The sequence below is a fragment of the Limulus polyphemus genome, unplaced genomic scaffold, assembly GCF_000517525.1.
Source record: "Limulus polyphemus unplaced genomic scaffold, Limulus_polyphemus-2.1.2 Scaffold569, whole genome shotgun sequence".
NCBI classification, from domain to species: Eukaryota; Metazoa; Arthropoda; class Merostomata; order Xiphosura; family Limulidae; genus Limulus; species Limulus polyphemus.
Window position 1 is genome coordinate 149,391 of NW_013666179.1, and position 24,767 is coordinate 174,157.

The 24,767-nt window shown below is 34.4% G+C and overlaps 1 protein-coding gene and 1 long non-coding RNA gene across 2 annotated transcripts in view; both read left to right on the plus strand.

Annotated features, from left to right (window-relative positions):
- LOC106459156 overlaps positions 1-3,565 on the plus strand; it is a 29,893-nt gene extending 26,328 nt beyond the window's left edge. Inside the window, exons 3-4 of the mRNA XM_013918750.2 lie at positions 823-956; positions 2,808-3,565. Of these exons, the coding sequence (XP_013774204.1) occupies positions 823-956; positions 2,808-3,565 (892 nt within the window). The remainder of the gene's footprint in view (positions 1-822; positions 957-2,807) is intronic.
- A 14,281-nt stretch (positions 3,566-17,846) lies between these two features.
- Positions 17,847-24,767, plus strand: part of LOC111085712 — a 56,220-nt gene continuing 49,299 nt past the window's right edge. Inside the window, exon 1 of the long non-coding RNA XR_002610519.1 lies at positions 17,847-18,082. This is a non-coding gene — a long non-coding RNA (uncharacterized LOC111085712). The remainder of the gene's footprint in view (positions 18,083-24,767) is intronic.

Consider the following 24,767-nt stretch of genomic DNA (forward strand, 5'->3'; position numbering starts at 1 on the left):
CTTTGCAGCTCTCTGCCGCAGGCAGACTTTTTGTCGTCGAGTGAATAATGCGCATGCGCGGTTTTTCTTGGGAAAACTTTCTAACTACGCATGCTTATGCAGCAGATTCTTGGTCAGAAAGCGTAACGGTTGTACATACAAACAAGCAGAATAATAGTATAGATAGTTCAGAGTATTTTAAACAAAGATTTGGTCGGAGCTGATTTAGCATGTGAATTCAGCGTAAGATGATTTTTTTTCATTGTTATTAATGTTTCATTGTTAAAGGCGTATAGCTTCGTGCCTCAACATTTAAGGACAAAACTTCTAATCGTAGAAATGTTATAACAACTGCTTGGTTTCATAACATTGATTTTTAGCCTAATCTGTCTAATAAAGTATCGCGTAATTGAAGCTAAATAACAATTTTAAACGTCCATAAAAGAGAAAATTAACTTTAAAAATTTAAATTTTGAGTGAGAACTAAAATACATTTCGTAAGGTAGACTAGTAGAGATAAATGTACAAATCCTAACAGATAATGCATCAATTTCTGTCAGCACGTGCTCACGTCAGTATCTGTTTCTTGTGGATATCAAGTGAAGTGTTCTTTACATAAGCTTGTTTGTTAGTTACAAGTGCTAAGACTTGTTGACTTTAATGTAATATTATTTGGAAAATCCCAGGAATGTAAACACAAGCTTGGCAATCATAAAATAACGAAGAAAACATGTGATCGCGTCTTATGAAGATTCATAAAATTATATTACCCTCTCGAACTTCTAGTGGGCAGCTTGGTTTAATGATATCCTTTCCGAAGATAACTAACTTTTCTCATTGCAGACAACAAGCCGCCGAAGGGAAAGATACCAGCGAGAAGCTGAGGAATGCCGAAGCTTTACTGGAACAGAAAAAAATGTATCAGCGCCATCTACGAAATTTACAGAAGAGTTCAATTTCGAGGGAAATTCTTCAAAGTAAGAATTCATATTGTTTTGGTGTATTTACCTTTCTCATTCGTTAACTAGTGTTAACAACTCTATTTCACAAACTTTTACAATTTGGTGTATTTGAATCCACCTAGAGTTGAGCGTGACCTAATGGGCAGTGTGTCAAGATGACAGTTGAAATGGTCATAACTTGAGTCTCAACATGTCACTGAGAACGCTCTGCCCTCTCAAGTGTATGGTGTTATAAATGTGATAGTCAATCCCCCTCTGTGTTCGGTTAAGAAATAATGCATGGTTATTGTTATATATGGAGAACTAACATTCGGTACATAAGATCTGTATCCGTTTTCAACCACTATTATTAATCTTGATGAAAGCAAAATAAGTTTGAAAAAATTCTTAGCTGCAGTTGATATCGTTTTACTAAATTTTTGCCCTAAAGAATGACTTTAACCCTGAAAAAAGAAACGCATCGATTGGCCTAAAGAATGACTTTAATCCTGAAAAAAAAAGGAAAATGTTTTGTCCTGTATGTTTGCCCCCCAGTATGTCTGCGGACTTACAACGCTAGAAACCGGGTTTCGATACCCGTGGTGGACAGAGCACAGATAGCCCTTGTGTAGCTTTGTGCATAATTAAAAACAAGCACTCAAACAAACAAACCTGTATGTTTAAATGGGAAGTTTTTGCCCTTATGTTTAAATAGAAAGTGCTTTGTCCTGTATGATTCACTAGGAAATGTTTTGTCCTGTATGTTGAAATGGGAAGTGCTTTGTTCTGTATGTTTCACTAGGAAATGTTTTGTCCTGTATGATTCACTAGGAAATGTTTTGTCCTGTATGTTGAAATGGGAAGTGCTTTGTTCTGTATGTTTCACTAGGAAATGTTTTGTCCTGTATGATTCACTAGGAAATGTTTTATCCTATATGTTTAAATAGAAAGTGCTTTGCCCTGTATGTTTCAATAGGAAATGTTTTGTCCTGTATGATTCACTAGGAAATGTTTTGTCCTGTATGTTGAAATGGGAAGTGCTTTGTTCTGTATGTTTCACTAGGAAATGTTTTATCCTGTATGTTTAAATAGAAAGTGCTTTGCCCTGTATGTTTCAATAGGAAATGTTTTGTCCTGTATGTTTCACTAGGAAATGTTTTTGTCCGGTATGTTGAAATGGGAAATGCTTTGTCCTGTATGTTTAAGTTGGAAGTGCTTTGTCCTGTATGTTCAAATTGGAAGTGATTTATCCTTCATGTTTAAATGGGAAGTGATTTGTCCTGTATGTTTAAATTGGAAGTGATTTGTCCTGTATATTTAAATTGGAAGTGATTTGTTATTTTTATTTTTCTTGTACGTTTACCTTATAACAGTCATTGTTCATGAAAACTGATGATAAATAGTGCTTGTACCATTGCTGTTTCTCTTATATACCAGCCAGCCTGTTGAGCCATGGTATTGGGGGAAAGGCTTCGTCGATACTGGATATGGGAAATGTAGTTGTTTGACACATTATTCTTTACTTTCACTCGTAATTTCTTATTATTTAGATAGGTAAACTTTTTCCTGTATATTTAAATAGGATATGCTGTATGTTCAACTTTGAAGAATTTTATCATATATATATTTATATCTGAAAAAACTTTCTTATGTGTGTTTAAACTGGAAGTGTGTTATGTATGTTTAAGTAGGTAAAGTTTTATTTATTTTGTGTAATTACAAATCAAGTACAAATAACAAAACAGTGAAGTTCGTAAAGGCAATCGTACTTTTTATTTGCATTCAAAAAGTTACTAATTCAATTCCATCATCTAAAAAAAATTAAAAACGAACTATATTTTAAACCTAATGAAAATCTGTTTATAAGAAATACATTCCTCCCCCTAGACTACAGATCCCGTTTTTTTCCGTTTACCTCTTCTGGTGACCTTCTCCGTGATGGGGTGCCTTATATAAGTGAACGTATGCGCAAAAGACGATGCTTTGCTGACCGAGAACTAGAGGCAGTCATGTTTGAAAGGGAACGAAGATCTCAGTTACACCAGCACATGGGGGTGGTAGGATGTGCCTCATGGACAGGGGGGTATGGGTTTCAACCTTCTGATTACCTAAAACATGCCTTTCATCACCCACACAAGAGTCACCTGCCCGTGCCAACTCTACTTACCACCACCGTCAATCTGGTAGATAACAACAGCGAAGCCTATCATAAATGTTCCAGAAGAAGTGTTTTGAATCATACTCATCCCAGTCTTAATTTCCTAGAGTCATCAGTACCATTTCCTTACGAGCCACACACGTTACTCGCTCCTGTACGGAGCTTTTCTGAACCGGAAATCTATGGAGTAGTTGGAGTAAGACTTCCTTTCCAGTCTACACAGTTTAATTCCTCGCCTGCACTCTCTCCGGTTGCTGCTGAACTCTCGAATGTTGGCAGCGTTATGAGAGATATAACGAGAATAGCCCTCAGTGGAATTCATCGAGAAGGCTCAGCCTTCAAAGAAGTAGGTGGGACCAAACATGCTTCAGCCGAGGAGAAGCAAGAGAGCTTGCTAAATAGACAAGAGTTGTCCAGAGAAAAAGAAAACAACTCAAAACAACGAGCAATTTCATTTTCTGTAGAGTCAATTATTGGTCGAAAGTGACGCTTCTTGACTGAAAATCTAAAGACCGAATTTGACAATATGTTCTGCAATTGAAAAGTTTGGATTATTTTTTTTTTATAGAAGCGACTCCAAGACGATAGATTTCTCTCCTAACGAGGACTTGTAATATTCTGCGATCATATTTATAGTAAAATAAAACTAATCTACCCGGTTTAGCGTTGTTAAATTTTACAAATAATCAAACAGTATACGATATTTAAAACTAGTTTCGAACTAGGTAGTTTGGTTTTCAGTCAATCACCAGAAATTTCTTTATCTAAGTACGACTTAGAGTTGAATATATGGATTTGAATGAAACAGCCATGAAGTCTGTTTCTAATTTATGCGCATGCTCAAACTACAGCTTATCAAACGTTACGGACAAGACACTAATAAACGTGTAATTCTATTTCAAACCTGGGAGAAAATAAATGAAAAAATATTGATTATTGGCTACCACAAAAATTTACTCAGTGTAAAGAAAATGTTTAGTTTATAGAGATCTTAAAACGAAAGTGACATTTTAAAAATTTGTATGATCATGAAATGTGATATTTTTATAACCAAGTATATTCTTTACTACTTAAATATTTATAATTAGCAATCCAAAATGATTACTTTTTTTTTCTCTTGACTTCTGTAGTCTGAGTCAGCAGATTATAGTCTCAACGTTTGTACAAGAATCACAAGGGTCGCTAAGTTGTGCAAACTCAATATTTTTTTAAATACCCTGATTATATATTTACCATTCTAAGTTTTGTTGTAGTTCTGTTTAGTATTCTTTTAGATGTACATTTATGTCGAAAGTTACAACCAGTTTGTTACATGGTGATATTACATATAGTTTCTTACATGGGGATATTACCGTCAGTTTCTTACATGGTAATGTTACATATAGTTTCTTAAATGTTAATGTTATAGTCAGTTTCTTACATGGTAATGTTACAGTCAATTTCTTACATGGTGATGTTACATATAGTTTCTTACATGGTAATGTTATAGTCAGTTTCTTACATGGTAATGTTATAGTCAGTTTCTTACATGGTAATGTTACAGTCAATTTCTTACATGGTGATGTTACATATAGTGTCTTACATGATAAGGTTACATATAGTTTCTTACATGGTGTGTTACAGTCAGTTTCTTACATGGTGGTGTTACAGTCAGTTTCTTACATGGTGATGTTACATATAGTTTCTTACATGGTAATGTTACATATAGTGTCTTACATGGTAATGTTACATATAGTTTCTTACATGGTAATGTTACAGTCAGTTTCTTACATGGTAATGTTACATATAGTGTCTTACATGGTAATGTTACATATAGTTTCTTACATGGTAATGTTATAGTCAGTTTCTTACATGGTAATGTTACAGTCAGTTTCTTACATGGTGGTATTACATATAGTTTCTTGCATGGTAATGTTATAGTCAGTTTCTTACATGGTAATGTTACAGTCAGTTTCTTACATGGTGATGTTACATATAGTTTCTTACATGGTAATGTTACAGTCAGTTTCTTATATGGTAATGTTACATATAGTTTCTTACATAATAATGTTACATATAGTGTCTTACATGGTAATGTTACATATAGTTTCTTACATGGTAATGTTATAGTCAGTTTCTTACATGGTAATGTTACAGTCAGTTTCTTACATGGTAATGTTACATATAGTGTCTTACATGGTAATGTTACATATAGTGTCTTACATGATAATGTTACATATAGTTTCTTATATGGTAATGTTATAGTCAGTTTCTTACATGGTAATGTTACAGTCAGTTTCTTACATTGTGATATTATAGTCAATTTTCTATATGGTGATTTTAAAATCAGTTTCTTACATTGTGATGTTACAGTCAAAAAACGTGTAAAGACTGATATATAACTTGGTTACGGACACAAAAGCAGATACACGTGTGTGTGTGTGTGTTTGTATGTAAAACAACATTTGCAAATCTAGCAAGAAAACATTTTAAGTTGTTTTGAAACTTACATAAAGATATCTGTCAATTCCATCAAGTTCTTAAAATCATGTTATTTATGTAATAATTTCTAAATTGCATTACCCATAGGTCTCAGTAGATTGGACTGTTATGTTCTGATTGTACCAACTTTTCCTGTTTCACGTATTTAAGGTTTCATAACGTGGATAGTTATGTGACAAATGAATAAATTATTACTTCTGAAATATGTTTCTTTCTTATTTCTGAGCTTCTAAACAACATAACTGGTTTTGATATACTAATCATAAATCGGTTTTGGTTTTGGTCTCGCACACAAAGCTAGGCAGATCTATACCATTATAAACAAGTCTGGTAACAAAGCACAACTGAAAATAAATTAATTCCCTGGTTCTTATTTTTTGTTCCCATTAATTTAACTTTGGTTATTTCACGATCTAAGCAAATTTTTAATTTGGATTAAAACAATCTGAGTAGACCTTTAAATAGGATGATATATTTTTGTTTTGACTATTTTACTCTCTTTATTCAAATTACTATCTGAAGAAAATAGAATTTTATCGTAATGCTTCTTATTTCCTAACGTATTATTTCAAGTTGTTTTCACTAGCATTATTTATCAGTAGTAGTCATAATTTATACAATATAATCCCACAACAAACGTATACATAATCTTATCAATTTTAAGCTGTTTAAGATAAAAACACCATTTTTCAGTGTGTAGCTTATTCATTGTCTACAAACAAAGATTCGGTTAAACAAGTGGAAAACACCCTCTCTGCTTGATATTATATATATACATGATATCTACTTCATGACTAGAATGTTCATGCTGTTAGGTCCGTAATGTATTCATATCTACTGTGTATGATTATGTGATCTTCGCTACTGACTCCACAAATGTAATCACTGCTACTGTTTCTAAAAATATAACTCTGATACTGACTTTATCAATGTAAACACCACTACTGACTCTGTAAATATGCCGCTACTACTCGTTATGTAAAAGTAATCTCTAGTATTTACAGTGTAGGTCAATTTCGGTCTTTAAGTATAAGATATTTTTATGAAGGACTAGCTGATGTCAAATATTACATAGTGATGAGTCATACCTAACTGTGCAGTCATAATCCTCGCCCCAAGTATTTCTTGGTTTTAGAAAGTTACACTACTGAAGAGTCACAACTAGCTTTACAGTCATAATTCTGGCCCCAAATATTTCTTGGTCTTTAGAAAGTTACACTATTGAAGAGTCACAACTAATTTTACAGTCATAATCCTCGTCCCAAGTATTTCTTGGTCTTCAGAAAGTTACACTACTGAAGAGTCACAACTAGCTGCACAGTCATAATTCTGGCCCAAAAGATTTGTTGGTCTTTAGAAAGTTACACTAGTGAAGAGTCACAACTAGCTTTACAGTCATAATTCTGGCCCAAAATATTTCTTGGTCTTTAGAAAGTTACATTAGTGAAGAGTCACAACTAGCTGCACAGTCATAATTCTGGCACAAAAGATTTGTTGGCCTTTAGAAAGTTACATTAGTGAAGAGTCACAACTAGCTTTACAGTCATAATTCTGGCCCTTCACCAATATTCTTTCAACCTTCGTATTACATCCAAATGAAAACAAAAACATAAAATTCTTGTTCAGTGATTTGGAACTTTAACCACGATTTTAATGTCATTACAATCTACCATTATTCAAAATATATCTTTTTTTGCACACAAGTTTTTAAGCTCAACGACACAATAATGTACTTTACTGGCCCACAATCCCTGTCCTCTCTCGCTTTAATTGTATAACGTCTAAGATCATGTTTGATCTCAATGTTTATAACATTTATAATAATTAAATCCTTAAATACATCTTCAATATGTGTTTCTAAGTGTCGATAAATTTTAATTGTTTATAACATTTGATAATTGTTTGCTTTCATAAGCAAGTCGCTATCTTTTGTAAAGTGAAAGCAGGCGATATTTTAAGGTTCTTTCGTTTCTTTTTTTTTGTAACAACGTTCTTGATTACACGACTCACACCCACGTCTAAACTTTGAGCCACTCACAGCTAGTTTTGTATGGTTAAGTTTAAAATTATACTGAGAATCGTGTGAATTTAAACTTGTAGGGCTTAGAAGAACTATAATGGTTAAAATTAGCAGTTCACAGACGTATGCAGCTGTGCAGGTAGATATAGAAAAGATTGGTTGTGAAAATAAAAATTGTTTGCGAGCTGTTTCGCTGGCATCTAAACTTGTGTATAAATCTGACAAAAAGATAGCTGATTAAGAGCACCTCTTTTGTACTTAATTACATATTGATAATGTGTTGTATTTCCAACTTTACTACATGATATATTGATTGTTCTTAAATGATAATTTTTTTGTATTGTTTTTTGGGAATTAGTACAAAATGAAAGATAAAGTCTCCGGGTGGTACTCTGTAGCTGTCATATATGATCTAGAGATTGAATAATTCATGTCCATAATTTTAAGTTATTTGACAGTTTAGAATAACAGCGGTGTAATTATAGTCCTTTAACTTTGATATTTTGTGTCTAACCAGGAAAATTTGTTCCTTCATTTGATTATTGGTTTTTAGCATTCGAATAGGCTAAGAAGGTTAACGACATGAAGAACTGTCTAACCATGACGAGTATGTGGGTTAACATTCGAGTAGGCTAAGAAAGTTAACGAAATGAAGAAGTGCTTAACCATGACGAGTATGTGGGTTAAGTAAATTATTGCAGCCCGTTTTTCAATGTACAGACATGGTATAATTTTTGTGGTAATTCAGTGTTTTTATTTATTTCTCTGCATCGGATTCGAATTCCACACTCTATAAGCTAGTGATCTACCAATTAAACTGTAGAATTAACCAGCTAGCAATTGCCAATAAGATTCAACAATGCAACCAATGGAAAAGCTGAACGAATCAACAGTATGTGTTGATGTTATTCATCATTATGGACAAACCAAAGCTGGATCTTGGGACACATGTTACTCCAAATAGGCTGAGAAAGTGGAATGAAGTCAGAGCAGAGTTAAAGAGATTCTTTGACCCAGAGTAAAACTGAGGAATATATAAAACGGGATTTAAGATCAGGCTTTGGTAAAATCACAAACACCTGGCCTTTTACGTTAATAAAAATTAATATCAAGGCTTACTGAACATACCAGTCACGAAATGAGTGGATATATATATATATATCTAGAAAAGTTGATGCAGAGATTAATAGATATAAAGAAGTTATCTACATTCCATAAACATACAAATGCAAAGTGGTGGTATGATACGATGATTTAGCAATAATGTTTCTGGTTTATGACACTAAAATTCGGGTTTCGATACTTGCGATAGAAATAGCACAGCTAGCCAATTGTGTAGCTTTGTACTTCACAACAACAACGACAATAAAAAAAAACGAAACAATTAAACAAAATGGTGGTAAGATATGGTAATTGAAATTAAAACTAAAAAAACAATCAAAAACAAACTATAAACATGTGGAACTAAAGCAATTTCCAAAGTCTTTGCCATGTGATTAAGTCAGAGTTAGGGTTGCAGAAAATCACGACAAAGATAAATGAGGCACTTGTTCAAGGATAAATACAAGTCTAAACTAAATGTCAATATTGTAGTCATCAGTTTATTGTGGTATTGGGAGAGGGTGCATGTGAGACTCGTCTAAACACACTGACTCTGACACCCATATAAAAAAAGCCCGATCTTGCCAAATTTAAATATACTAAACGTAGAAAGGGAGAAGTGCTTGTTTGCATTTAGCTCGGACAGTGCAAAGGGATTTTGATCATTCAGATCAGCTTTGTTCAGTAACAGTCTTTACATTTTCTAGTGGATTATATCAGAAGTCTAACGATTTCTAGACGTAGCAATCCCTTCAATAATTAATTAGAAGCACCTTGACTAAAGGAACTTATGAGACAGTGAATAAGGATTTTTCCATAATAGTACTTACAATGGATGCCACATCTCTTGTAATAAGGAACATCTGTCTTTTCCAAGTACCATTTTACTAGTTACAAGACTTCATAGGATTCAGTTGTCAATTAGAATCACACAGTATTGATTGATCATTACATACACATCAATAACGCACCAGGATATCACGATAAAAGATCACTAAAATGTGGTACACACACACCCTGTTCATCTTCTATAGTCATAGCAAGAGATGATTGTTTCTTTATTGACGATATAAAGAACAGTGCAGTGTTTTGATTGAATGCATTAACCTTGTCCAGAAATGACACTTTCATTTTTCTCTATATTTACACTGTACCGTTAGTATAAGAATGAGTGGCTTTGTTTTTTGGTTTGTTTGGAAGTTCGTGCAAAGCTAGACGAGGGCTATCTGCGCTAGCCGTCCCTAATTTAGCAGTGAAAGACTAGATGGAAGGCAGCTAGTCATCACTACCCACCGCCAACTCTTGGGCTACTATTTTAATAAGGAATAGTGAGATTGACCGTCACATTATAACGCCCCCACGGCTGAAAGGGCGAGCATGTTCGGTGAATTCGAACCCGAGAGCCGCAGGTTGCGAGTCAAGTGCCCTAACCACCTGGCCATGCCGTGCCGCTAAGAATGTGTGTATGTAGCTAATCATACTAGAGCACAGACCTCCAGTCATGTTTGAGATAAGTGGCTTTCAATTTTGTTGTCAGCAGGTTTTGTAATATCCTGTACATGAGATGATTGGTGATGTCGAATTATGATCACCGTTGAAAAATATCGGTAAAATGGAAATTCTAATATTTTTTACACTATACGAACCTATTCAATAAACTTTCCTCTCGGTGAGTCATCAGTTGTTGGCAGCTACAGTCTCTCTTAATCACAGATATATTTTATTGAAACTTATATTGTTGACAGAATTTGATGGTAGCTGCTTTTGAGCAGTCGGCCAAAGAAACGTTATGTGATATGGCGGAATTGAACTACACTTCACCAGCTTAATCTATATCACACTATAACACTTGTTGTTTCCGCACTTTGGTTGTATAAATATCGTCTCAACCACTAATATGTCTGTACATATTGTTATACGTTCTTCTTTGCTTTTCTCATACCTACTTAGAATTACTAGACGATACACTACCTCTCATATCCCTTTGAGAGTCGGAAAGATCCTTGCTCTTGCACGTTGGCTTGTTGGCTGCTTATCGTATGACTGCAGCTCAGCATTAATAAGGATCAAATAAAAGCCTTATATATATATATATCACATGATCAGCATTTTGCAAATATAAATACATTTTTGTGGTTTCTAATAAAGTAGCCAGTCAATTTAAATGGTATAAAATTCGGATACAATCCACTGATATACAGAACATAACTGATAAATGTACACGGATACAACACGGTGATACAACACTGTCGATACTACATTCTGATATGACGCGCTACTTAAAGGAAGCTGGTGGTAAAAAGACAGATAATATAAAACGCTCGTGAAAACGCTGATGCAATTTTGCTGACACAATATGCTGGTACAGCTTAGTTAATACACCTTCTTGATACGTTGATAGAGCAGTGGTAAGATTACTATATCTGTGTTATGATTAATCGAAATAATGTTTTCTGGAACTGGTAGAATATTCGAGAATTAGAAAATAGGAACAAAAAGATCATAGTAAATAAAGAAATATAAAACTGTAACTGGTTGACATAATCAAATTAAGCTATCGTTCGTTTGGTTTTATTTTACTTCTTTAAGGAAATTGACTGTTTGTTATTATAAACACGTTGAACTTCTACAGTTAATGAAATTAGAGCGTTATCCGTGTAACAAACATCATCGAACAAAAATACTTGAAATATGATTCGTGATCATAAACAGCTTTTGACGAAACGGCATGACATAGGCTGTTAGTTTTTTGAATAGACGGACTGACATAGATTGGTAGTTAGGGCGCTTGACTCGCAATCTAAAGGTCACCGGACATACTCGCCGTTTCAGCCTTTATAATGTGACGGTGAATCCCACTTCTCTTTGGTAAAAGAGCAGTGCAAGAGTTGGCGATGGATGGTATTGACTAGACTTCCCTCTAATCCATGACTTTTAAATTAGAGATGGATATCACAGATAGCTCATGTGAAATAAAAACAAACAAATTATTTTATGAAGCAAAGCTAGAATTATTATGGTAATTTATTTGTCTTTGCTATCCATTTCAAATTTTGTAATTTTTCATTTATATATTAAATTGTTTAGAACTTATATGACTAAAAAGCGAAATATGGGAAATCTGGTCGCAGGAAGCGATTATATATAACCTTTTCTTAATTAATGCCCCTCCAGTGGTGCAGCGTTACAGCGCTAGAAACCGGGTTTCGATACCCATGGTGGGCAGATCACAAACAGCCCATTGTGTAGCTATGTGCTTAACTTCAAACATGTCATGTTCTTAATAAATCTCTCTCCCTATATATATATATATTTACGTTAAATAGTATATATATATTATATTTACAGAAACAACACAATCAGTGCTTTAATTTCAACTTACAATAATGAGAACGCAACACCAGAGCAATTATTTTCCTTATATATTTTCTTTGAAAAATTCTAGCAGCTAAACCAAAAATCCAAGTGTCGTTCACATATAATACACAAAAGTACAACTGGGCTGGAGGTTGCACTGTTTATCAGACTTAATCTTTTTTCTTTCAGTCATCACACATGAAAAAACTTTTAAACTTCAGAAATAAGAAGAAATACATGAAATCATGCTAACAGCGCCTCACATCTTCAATAATTATCCCTAAAGAAACAGAAAAATAACGATAAAACAACAATATATTACAAGTATACAAAGGTCACTAAAAAGAGTTAAGAAGGATACTAAAAGCAAAGTTTCGAGGAATTTCACCCTCTATCAGCAGGGAAAGGTTGGGTAAGACGGCCACCTTAACTTTGAATGCGGTTTTTGCTGATTAGTATTAATGTCATGAAAAATCATAAGGTTTTAAATAAACCATGCTCGGCAAGGATTAAGCAGGCAGTGGCGTATTATCTAGAACAATGGTACTAAAGAACGAGCGTACTGGAACAGTGACGTACAGTTGTGGTCGAAGCCTATAGCGGAAATATACGTCGTTGGTATGTTGTAAGACGTAAAATTCAACTTCTTACCTTAGACTAAAGTTTTCTTTTGAAAATCAAATACTTAAAGTCGTGGTTTGATTCTTCACATCCGCCATTATGATTATGCACGAGGTCACGTGAACAATAGTTACGTATATTGACTCTAGATGTAGCACGTCATAACTGATGTTATAGAGGTTTGCCTTTTTTACTGAAGGGTCTTTATTATCCACTGTTCATGGATAGCATATAAAAACTGAGGTAATATTTTTAAAATCCAACTTATAAAATTGGCGTACCAGGCTTTATAATGTTGCTCCCCAGTGGCACAGCGGTATGTCTGCGGACTTACAACGCTAGAATCCGGGTTTTGATACTCGTGGTGGGCAGAGCACAGAGAGCCCATTGTGCAGCTTTGTGCTTAATTACAAACAAACAAACTTTATATACTTATAATGTTCATATACTTGAATGAATCCTCTTTAAAACGCTTTTGCCAATTAATTTGTTATTTCAGTTATTTTTTTAACGAATATACATATTTAATTGAGTGAAACTTTCTGGGGGAAAATCTCTAGAACTTACGAGGTATTATTTAGGATGATTGTTTATGAAATTCATTTTTCAAGAATCCCACTAACAGGAAATCACGGCTTCTATGGTGTTTATAGCTCAAAATGTGGACATTTAATAACTGGAAGCATATGATGTGATTTTTGAGACGCATTTCACTCTGTTATGTTCTAAGGGTAGAGTGAAGCTATGCAAAAACCACTACGAAGTTTTCTGATAGTTAAAACTGCTGGAGATGGCGTTTTGGTGTGGGGAATGTTCTCTTTGCAAAAGCTCATTAAATCTTTTAGGATGGCGAATAAAAGCTAAGAGCATTTCCAGTCTGACAGACAGACTTTCTCAAGAAGACAATCTATCAACCCACTGCACTCACATTAACCAGAAGTCTCACTTAGCCAGTACATTCATCAGCTTTACATTAATCCTGTACTGGCATCCGTGAATCAGTTTTTCATCATACTCTTTAATGGATGGACAGCAATCGACAAGACACACTTGGAACCATGTGAAGTCTGCAGCCCATATAGTTCAAGTTGTTATCATGGAAAAGTGGGTGTCTTAATGATTTAGTCAAGCAGTGTATACAATTCACAAAATAACTTCCACAATAATGTTCCGTGTAACTTATACAATCCGGGAGATGGCTTCTAGATAAGTATCTTCTATCCTGAGATTGTATGTAAAATTAAAAACAAGCATACTTTACAAATGGTTTCCCCCAATGACTGCCTTTAATAGGCACTGATATTATCTGGATAATACACGAAAGTGTTCCAAATTAGTATTTACAGGATACACAAGATACCCTCAAGTTCTCATAAGTTACTCTTGAAGTTATCATCCGTAACATTTAAGTGATATTCTATCATAATAAGCGATTAGCAACGGAATATCGGAGATTATCTTAAGATGGACATTTAAGTAATCTTTTAGGTATCTTTAACGGAGAATTTGTTCAACACCATCTAAATGATTATCTTTAGAATTAATTAGAAATTTTCTAAATGTTTCCAACAAGAGAAACCTCCAGATTATTATGGTGACAGTACAAAACATATCATCTTTATATTATCAACATAATACATTGAGTTCCCTTCTTATGATTTAAGGAAACAATAAGACATTTATTATTAAGTAGTTCGCTAGTTGCTGTTGTAACTCTGTAGTATGGTTTGGGTTTACTGACTTAAAGACTGTTAGTTGTAGAATACATCAATACCAATTTAATATTTATGAACGAAATAAAGGAGATACCTTCCAAATTATTAAACAGATTACAAAAAACTATAGTTACCTGTAAAATACAAGAAGTACCATCCACATTATTACCTCTAGAGTAAATGAGAAAACATGTAAAGGATCATTTATGGAAAGCACTCGAGACGATCCAGAATATCTGGAGAAAGAATGACACACATCCTGTAGAATGCACAGAATACTCTCCAGATTAATATCTGTAGAAGACGTACTTCTCTTCATCTGCCCCCCTCCCCCCAGTGGCATAGCGGTATGTCTTCGGACTCACAACGCTAGAAACCGAGTTTCGATACCAGTGGTGAACAGAGAACAGATAGCCCATTGTGCAGCTTTGTGCAGAATTACAAACAAAATAAAAAATATCTCCACCTTCAGAACAGTATGGATAAAAAGGCAAAAATATATATACAATATATGACACGTCATCAATATAATTACATATATATATATGATTAAAAAATATATCTAAATACGATTTATGGAATGTAATTCATGAACTACTAGAAAATCTACAACATATCTATTCAATATTTATACGACAGTACCGTATAAAGAACGTGCACCAAAGTTCTGTTGTAACATTTATATAATGTAAACATTGAAGATTAACTCCAAAGTACAATAACAGCATCTTTTACAGTAGGCAGATTTTGATTTTCGATCCATAGTATCAGGTCATCATCAGGTACAAGTTACATTCGAAAAGACATTTAAATTACAGAGAAAGTTACAGATTCGTGATGATGAGGACAAGTTTTTAGGTGGCGTTGTTGTTTGTTGTTAAGCATAAAGGGCTATCTGTGCTCTGCCAACCACGGGTATCGAAACCCGGTTTCTAGCGGTATAAGTCCGCAGACATACCATTGTGCCACCGGGGGGGCAGCTTTTTAGTAAAATTAAGTGGATAAAATATTAATATGGTTAAGGGGGGAGGTGTTCCTGATTTGTTATTGTTGCTTAATGTAAAAGTTCCTGTTATTGTATTTATGAATTAATTATTATTAATTAATTAATTATTCAGTTCAGTTCATCAGTTCACTAAGTTGTAAACATCGAAGATATTTACATTTACCTTGTTATATTACCGGCTAAAAGTGGGAAGCGGGAAGTGAGCGGAAAGTCTACACATTGAAATCATTCCTTTGTAATAAGGAGATTTCCCCTCTTTGTCGAAGACTTTAGAAATTTCATTATCTCGACTTTCACTGCAATATTAGTACTTTTTAGAGTGTCCTTCTCAAGGTTAGTAACCATTTTCTTCTGAGTAGAGTAGCTTTCAACCAGTTATTAGTAGGAAATAAACCAGTTTAACAGCTCGTACCAAACTTGTGCAGTTTTCGGTGTAGGGCTATTAAACACAATGTTAAAGTGTGTCGTGCTGCCATTAAGAATGGAATTAAAGTATATAGCTGACCACTGTATTGTACAAACATGAAAAGCATCGGTAGGAATAATTACCACTAAAAATGTGAGACAACAGTTAGTATGAACAACATGACGTTAATTTGTTTGCTTAAGTGAAATATACATAGTCTGTCTGTACCGTGTCCGCTAGGGTGTTCGAACCCCGAATTTTCAATATTCACCCTGAATCATCATGGGATGGCTAGCACGAGCTCTTATACACACTTGTAATACTAGTAGTTTTTTAAATACGTTTTTTATCATTACCTTTGAGAGTATATTATCACAGATGTTTAGCTTTTCTTTTTAACAGTCTTTTCATTAGTGTTCTCTTCCATCATGTCGACGTAAAAAATGATATGTTGATATTTTTAACTTCAATGGCGACACATAGGCTAAGCATTCAGGTTCAAAGGTTTAAGTTTAGACATACCTATCCCTCATTTAAAACTACTTACTAGAGGGAGAGGGTAACCAAACAGAAGCTACTATTAACCGAATAGCAGGATTTACTCTCTTGTTTGTTTGTTTTTTTATTTAGCGCAAAGCTACACAGGGTTATATGTGCTAGCCGTCCTTACTTTAGCAGTGAAAGACTAGAGGGAAGGCAGCTAGTTATCACCACCCACCGCCAACTTTTGGGCTACTCTTTTACCAACGAATAGTGGGATTGAACGTCACATTATGATTCCCCTACTGCTGAAAGGGCGAGCATGTTTGGTGGGATCGGGAGTCGAACCCGCGACCCTCACATTACGAGTCAAGCGCCCTAACCACCTGGCTATGCCGGGCCTGATTTACTGTCAAAAATGAAAGTGTCGAGCATGTTCAGTAGTTAACCCTGGGCCTTCAGGACCGTAACTCAAAACGACAATGACTAAGCTGCACTAGGCCTTTCGAAAGAGAACATTTTTTTGGAAGTCAATAATTATTATATGTTTCTATGACTCTTCTGCAACGATAACGCTATTCTGATAGAGAATATTACAAATAACTTCATAGAAAACAACATGTTTAAACTACACATCTGTGCTAAGATTGTTATGAAGATAATTCAGACGCGAGTTGTTGTAGTAATATGAAAGCATAGTCTAGGTGTAATGATTACGAAACAATATTTCTCTGTTTAAAAGTAGTTCGTGAGCTGCTGTCGTAGCATGCAAGTACAGTTTAGGTGTAGTTATTTACGAAACAATAATTCCTCTAATTCAACTGTCTGCAAGTAGTTCTTGAGTTGCTCTCGTAGCGCATGAGTACTGTTTAAGCTTATGATTTAACGAAACAATGAAACCTTTGTTTATAAGTAGTTCGTGAAACGCTATTGTAAAAATAAAGTACTGTTTAAGTTTATTGATTTAACGAAACAATAACGCTTTTGTCCGTAAATGCTTAGAGTTGTTGATACAATGCTGAGCACTGTTTAAACTTAATGATTTAGAGAAACAACAAAACCTTTTTACCGTAAATGGCTCACGAGTTACTGTCATAAAGGATAGGCATTGTTTAGGCTTAGTGAAATATGTTGTTGTTTTAGAGTTCAGATACGTATTTATCTAACGTTAATGCCAAAAAATGTAAGACTTTAGCATACTGTATTATCTCAATCACAATTTGACTGTGATTGCTTTGTATCTTTAGTTGTTGTTTTTTTTTTACATTTCGTGATGAGCTTATAACAATTTTGAAATTGCACTTCAACCTAGAAAGACTTCAACCTAAAATTCACTGACTTGAGCTTCACTCTCTGTAATTTAATGAACAGCTGTTAATAATGGACGGACATTATACTGATAAACAGCCAATCCAGGACTTTCGTTGCGGTGTAACCGAAGATGGTCACGAGTATCACGTGAACAACACCGCTGTATCTTTCTTCCTCTGATTGGAGATGACGCAAGAGCATTCAGGGATCGATTACTCCAGATTACGTAACTGAGAAAAAGACATAAGCTCCAGTCAGTCAGAGCTAACATCGGCAACAGCTTGTTTGACAGGGTAGTTTCTTCTTCAGCACCTTCTCGTACACCGTTTATACACACTGTTTCAGCTTCCATTAACTTTGACTGCTGGTGACGCCAGAACTCCACATCCCACATATTTTATTATGTATTAGACCCAGAAGTTTCTACTTGTTCGTCTTGTTATGGTAAATGTCTTACGAGCATGAGGTAAATTTATCCGCAAAAAAAAAGAAGAACATTTACACAGGTAAGTAATTATTTTTAATTTATTTAGTGTTGCTTATTGTGTTTTACTTTTAGTTCATAAACAGAAAAATCTATTGTTGATAACCTAGGTTCTGGTGTACAGTACTCTTAGCAACTGGATGGTTTGTAACAAGTAGCTCCGAATTTTGGTCATAAACAGATAAACCTATTACTGAATGACAGTACTCTGAGCAACAGTTGATGGTTTGCAACAACTAGCTCCGAATTTTGTTCATAAACAGATGCACCTATTGGTGATAAACTAGTTTCTGTGGTACAGAAATCACTGCAACAATTGATGGCTTGCAACTAGTAGCTCCGAATTACTTTCTTAAACAGATAAACCTATTGGTGATAACCTAGGTTCTGGTGTATAGTACTCTCAGCTACAGTTGATGATTTGCAATAAGTAGCTCTGGATTCGGTTCATAAAGAGATGAACCTACTGATGATATCCTAGTTTCTGTGGTACAGTAACCACAGCAACAATTGATGGCTTGCAACTAGTAGCTCTGAATTCCTTTAAACAGATTAAACTATTGGTGATAACCTAGGTTATGAAGTACAGTACTCTGAGCTACAGTTGATGGCTTACAAAATACTCTAAACGTTTTCATCAAATTTCCAGGGAAGGATATTTAGCTTATGGTGTTTTGTAATAGCAGTCTTACAACTTTAACTAGGGTGATCTGTAACCATAATCTTACAGGGACCAAATTTGACTGATCTGAAAGCAAACGACAAACGTTGAAAGTCAAAACCAATAAAAGATCTGACTTTTCATGCACTGAGCCTAATATTAGTTAACATACAATAAAACTCCATGAAATAATAACAATATATTCCAATAATATTTATATTGACATTATTTATGGTTACGTTGCTAATGTGAAATCCAGAAGTTTGAGCAATTTTTGTATGTTTAATAGGCAGCACACTTTGTCTGAACGTGAATCGTTTTATGGAAATAGCGTATTTATTGAAAACTACTTAACTCAGTGTTAATTATACGTGATACTAACAAGCATAGTTTTATAAGAAGTTGTTACTTACCAATAAGACTTCTGAAAGTGAATCAAAACTCTGAACAAGGTCTCTCTTATCGACAGTTTGAACAGGTATATATCCTCAGTAGACTGGAATTAATGTTTCGTGAGAAGACCCTAGCTTTAATACAGTTGCAATCCAGATAATGTTGACAAGGGTTCACAAAAAGAAGTAAACGGTCACATTTTTTCAACATCTTCTGCGAATATCCAGTGTGCATTTAGACCATGGTAAATATTCCCCAAGAAACCTTAAGAGGCCGATGAAAGCTTTGTATCGAGTTATATATATATAGCAGTGTATTTCTAGGTGTTCTCGCTTACGTCATGATCTCGCACCGTAAAAACAATGTGTTGTTTTCTAGCATTGGTCAGAATGAAATTAAGCTCATTGACGCAATAACGTTATCGTCTTCACTTTTTCTATATCATATAACTAGGTTCTTACATCTATTTATCCCATTTCATTAATTCTGTTTGCGTCCTATTAATCAATCACGTGGGTTCCTGTTTTATATTCCGACTTTCTTTATGGTTTCTTTTGATTGTGCTTTTTATTTAGAATTTAAAATTTAAAATAATTAGGCTGATTTATGGGCAAACTAGACTTGTATCTAAGTGATTTATAACAGGTAACAAATATTTACGAGTGGAAATACCGTAGTTAATGTTTCGTGATCTTAAATAAAAGTTCGTCTAAAACAATAGTACATAAAATCATTAAATTATTTTAAACATCAAACAAATAGAGTTATTGTTTTCTACATTATTTTACATAATTTGTGGCTTTGGAGTGAGATCTATAGAGTATCGAAATCGGCGTTGTAGAAGTAATAATTGTTAGCTAATCATCGTAATATTGACACTGTCTGAGGGAGGAGTGTTTGATAATGTATTACGTCATTCTGGAATAAGAATCTAGGTTTCTCTCTGAAATAAATAGAGTATTGGAAATAATCACGAAAATTGCGAGAAAAAAAAGTATAAATGACAAATACTATGGAATAGTAACATTTCTTATTGAGTAAAAATAAATTACACCAGAGTACAGTTACTTGTTGATAGTTTACACTGTGATTGGTTGTCATCTAACCAATCAGAAACTGTCACACCAGTACCAAACTTATAAAAATACATGTAGTCATACTATTCCCAGTAGTAGCGTTGTGTCCAGTCATAGCTTCAAAAAATTTTCTCTTTCGACAGGCCTAGTGCGGCTTAGTCTTTGTCGTTCTGGGCTGCAGTCCTGAAGACCCAGGGTTAACTACTTAACATGCTTGACAGTTTCATTTTTGACAGTAAATTAGGCCCGGCATGGCCAGATGGCTAAGGCGCTTGATTCGCAATCTGAGGGTCGCTGTGAGGGTGTTATAAGTGTCGATCAATCCCACTATTCATTGGTAAAAGAGTAGCCCAAGAGTTGGTGGTGGGTAGCGATAACTAGCTGCATTCTCTCTGGTCTTTCATTGCTAAATTAGGGGCGGCTAGCGCAGATTGACCTCGTGTAGCCTTGCGTGAAATTCGAAACAAACCAAACCAAACTGATGAGGGTACTTGAAACTGGTCGAGGTAGAAAACAGAAAGCCTCTAAAATTATTGTTAAGTATTTCAGGGTCATGTTTTTTGCAAGAAAACGACGGCCACTACAAGTCTTGCCAATAGCCTTTGTGTACATACAAGTGTGTGAATGTTTCATAGAAAACTGTAATATAAACATCAGCATAAAGTGGTCTCATTGGAGGTCAGCTGCTCGAAAAATTCTGCTGAGAAGAGGTCACCAAACCAAATGAGCATCAGACCACAAACAGTGGAAAAAGAAAAGGTTGAGAAGAGTAATATTTACAGATTAATTCAAATTCGATTTGTTCTGAAACACTCAATGACAGTTTGCTCGACAGTGGAAACCAAGTGGTATCATAGTTAGTTTACAATAACTACAGTGATGCAGTACACATATGGAACTGTCTCAGCCAACGTGTGGGTGATCTACATAAAAGAGATGGCACATTGAATGCTGACAAGCACATGTAGGTTGTGATACGTCATACCATTCCTTCATAAACTCGGGTGGAGATTCGTCTTTCAACAAAAAAATAATCCTAAGCCTAAGCATACAGAAAATGGGGTGAAATATTTTGACAGTAACGAGACTGATGGAACACTCGCAACCATGGCCTGCCCAGAAAATGACCAGATGATTTTGATAAATTGTGAGTAAAACAAAACATTTGGAATCAAATGTATGGCAGTATAAAAACAAGGTGTAAATGCCGTGTGTAAAACAAAGGGCTCGCATACAAAACACTTTTGGATTGTATATCTTATTTATTTTTATTTCCTGCTTTCTGTGATAATGTTTTGTACCTTTTAATTTTTGTCTCCTGTACGTGTGTCGCTCTTGTATTTCCGTAAGTATTTCCATTACTATATATTTTGACCTAGACATCTTGGAGTTCACCACAATGTTCACACAGGTAAGTGACCATTGTGGGGACAAAAACTTCAAGAGATAAATTTTATGAAACACTTACATCGTCTTGTTTTTGTTCTTTTGTCTATTTCATTGTTTTTTGTTTTATTAGAATAAACTACCTTTCCAAAGCTGTTCAAACTTTTAAGCTTTTAAGTTTCGATACTGTGTAGGCTCTGCCTCTTCAGATACCTTTCTTACTAGTATTCCTTTAAGTTATTCCTAAAGCTTTTGCTTGAACCATAGTTTTATTTTTCTTCTTCTTTTTTTTTTGGAGGGGAGGAGGATGGATCCCCTATCCCATATATATAACCAGGATTTTTTTTTGGGGGGGGAGGGGAGGGAGAGATTTCCTGTACCATATTTAACCAGGATTTTTTGTTTATTTTGGGGGAAAAATCCCCTGTCCCATATTTAACCAGGATTTTTCTTCTTTTCCTTTGTTATTGGGGTGGGGGAAGGGATCCTAAACTAGTATCGTTTACGTATAATTTATCTATAAATTAATCTTACAGTTGATCATTCCTAAAACTAATGCTTTAAGCTATGCGTCCCCAGTTAGTTTGAACTTAATTTTGATGAGTTCATTTTGAAAACTATCAAATACAACTTACGAAATTGCAGTCAATTCTGACAGGAACGTAAAACCTTTCCAGAATTGAAGGCCTTAATTTAACCTATCTAATAATAATGTTTTGATTAATATTCCATAAAATTAAGGATTTTAATTTCTTTTGAAATTACTGCTTTAGCAGACATGCACTCAAACTTAGATACTTTACGAAATGTTTTATTGTTTAAAATTTAAATCTTTAGTCAATTTTCATGCATAATTAATTCAGTGATATGTCACCCAGTTTACCATATTAGCATAATTTATTCACCATGTTCATTCACTTTATCCACTGATATGTCACCCATTGTACCATATTAGTATGATTTATTCACTCTGTCCATTCACTTTATTTAGTGATATGTCACTCAGTTTACCAGATTAGAATAATCTATTCATTTTATTCAGTGATATGTCACCCAGTTTATCACCTGGTAATATTCTAAGCCCTTTTATTAAGTTTACTATATGACGGGCATGGCTTGGTGGTTAGGGCACTCGACTCACAAAATACGGGTCATGGGTTCGAATCTCGTCACCGAACATACTCGCCCTTTCAGCCACGGGGCGTTATAATATTACCATCAATCCTGCTATTCGTTGGTAAAAGAGTAGCTCAAGAGTTGTCAGTGGGTGATTTTGACCAGCTATCTTCTTTCTAGTCTATCACCTCAGTATTCAGGAGGGCTAGCGCAGATAGCGAAACCCAACAAACCCACAAACAGTTTTGCTGTGGTAAGTGATAGCTTCATGATAATATTATAATACTATCTTTACAAAGCTCGTTATGGGAAGTAATAATTACCAGGTAATATTAAAATCCCCCCACAACATCAATCACGCTATGGGAAATAGCAACTTCCCAGAAGCATTGTGACATTTTATATGGAGATCGCTATGTTAAATTACAGCTTCCTTTGACAATATTGTAATTTTCTCTGTCAAGCCCCCTTTGGGAAATATTATCAATCTGGTAGTATAACATGCTGTATGAAATCTTTGGTATTATTGCAGTGTTTCTGTCAAGCTTGCTATGGTAAATATCAAGTGTTTGGTGTAACTCTAGTGCCTTTTGTTTAGCCTGATATGGTAAGTAAGAAACCCTTGGTGTTACTGTGACACCTTTTGTTAAGCCTGATATGGTAAATATCAAATGCTTGGTGTTACTTTAACATTTTTTATAAATCCTGATATGGTAAATAAGAAATCCTCGGTGTTATTGTAACATTTTTTGTTATGCCTGATATGGGAAATAAGAAATCCTTGGTTTTAATATAACCCTTTTTGTTAAGCCTGATATGGTAAGTAAGAAATCATTGGTGTCACTGTAACATCTTTTATAAATCCTGATATGGTAAATACAAAATCCTAGGTGTTACTGTAACACTTTTAATCAAACCTGATATGGAAGTAAGAAATCTTCGGTGTTACTGTAACATTCACTCTCACGTCCATTATGGTAAATGTTAAGTATAACATCATTTTTCCTACATGATATGTTATTAATCCCAAGATCCCAATGTTCTTCTTTTCCCATCTTAACCACTCCAGATATAATCTTTTCCCGCGTTATCAGTCCCTCCAGGAATGGACTATTTGATTTAAAGCACATTCAAAATGTATCAATAAAATAGATTTTACAGTTGTTTTTCATAACATATGTCAGCTTTATATATCCAACTTTCATAGCTGTAGTGAAAACATCAATGTAAATGAATAATTTAAAATTAACAACACATGAAAATAATACATTTTTATATAATCACACTTTTCAATTTCAAGTCGATTATTTTAAGATCTTCAGGCGCAAGATGATACAGATATTTGAATTTTACGAACTGACATACTCTGAAGGTAATTTATAAAAGTAAACATCGATCATTTGAATATTCTATAAATCAATAAACCCCAGGTTCCTCTTTTTTACCAAATCTGATAAAGAACCAACGGTCCAACCCTTTCTACCCGATCTGATATATAAAAAGAAAAAAACAGTTTAACTTTCTGATTTGACATATCAAAAATTATTCAGTCATTTTCTCCCTAATCTGACATAGAACTAACTGTTTAATCCTTTTCTTTGACCTACTGCCTGTTCAGTAATTTCCCTGATCTGATAAGGAATTAACTGTCTGATCATTTTCTTTGATCTACTACCTGTTCAGTCATTTCCCCAGATCTGAAATGGAACTGTTTGACCCTTTTCTTTGATCTACTAACTGTTCAGCCATTTCCCCTGATCAGACATGGAACGAACTGTTTGATCATTTTCTTTGATCTACTACCTGTTCAGTCATTTCCCCTGATCTGATACGGAATTAATTGTTCGTTCCTTTTCTTTGATCTACTAACTGATCTGACATGAAACTAACTGTATGATATAGAATAGATGGTTTAATCCTCTTCCCTTCGTCTAATGTAGAAAATATGATGTAGTACTTATATCGAACAGACGGTTTAATCCGTTTACTTGACCAGAATAGTCGGTTTACCTTTTACGTGATCTGACCTAAAACAGACAATTTAGTAGAAATCATAAATAATATTCAACGTTAAA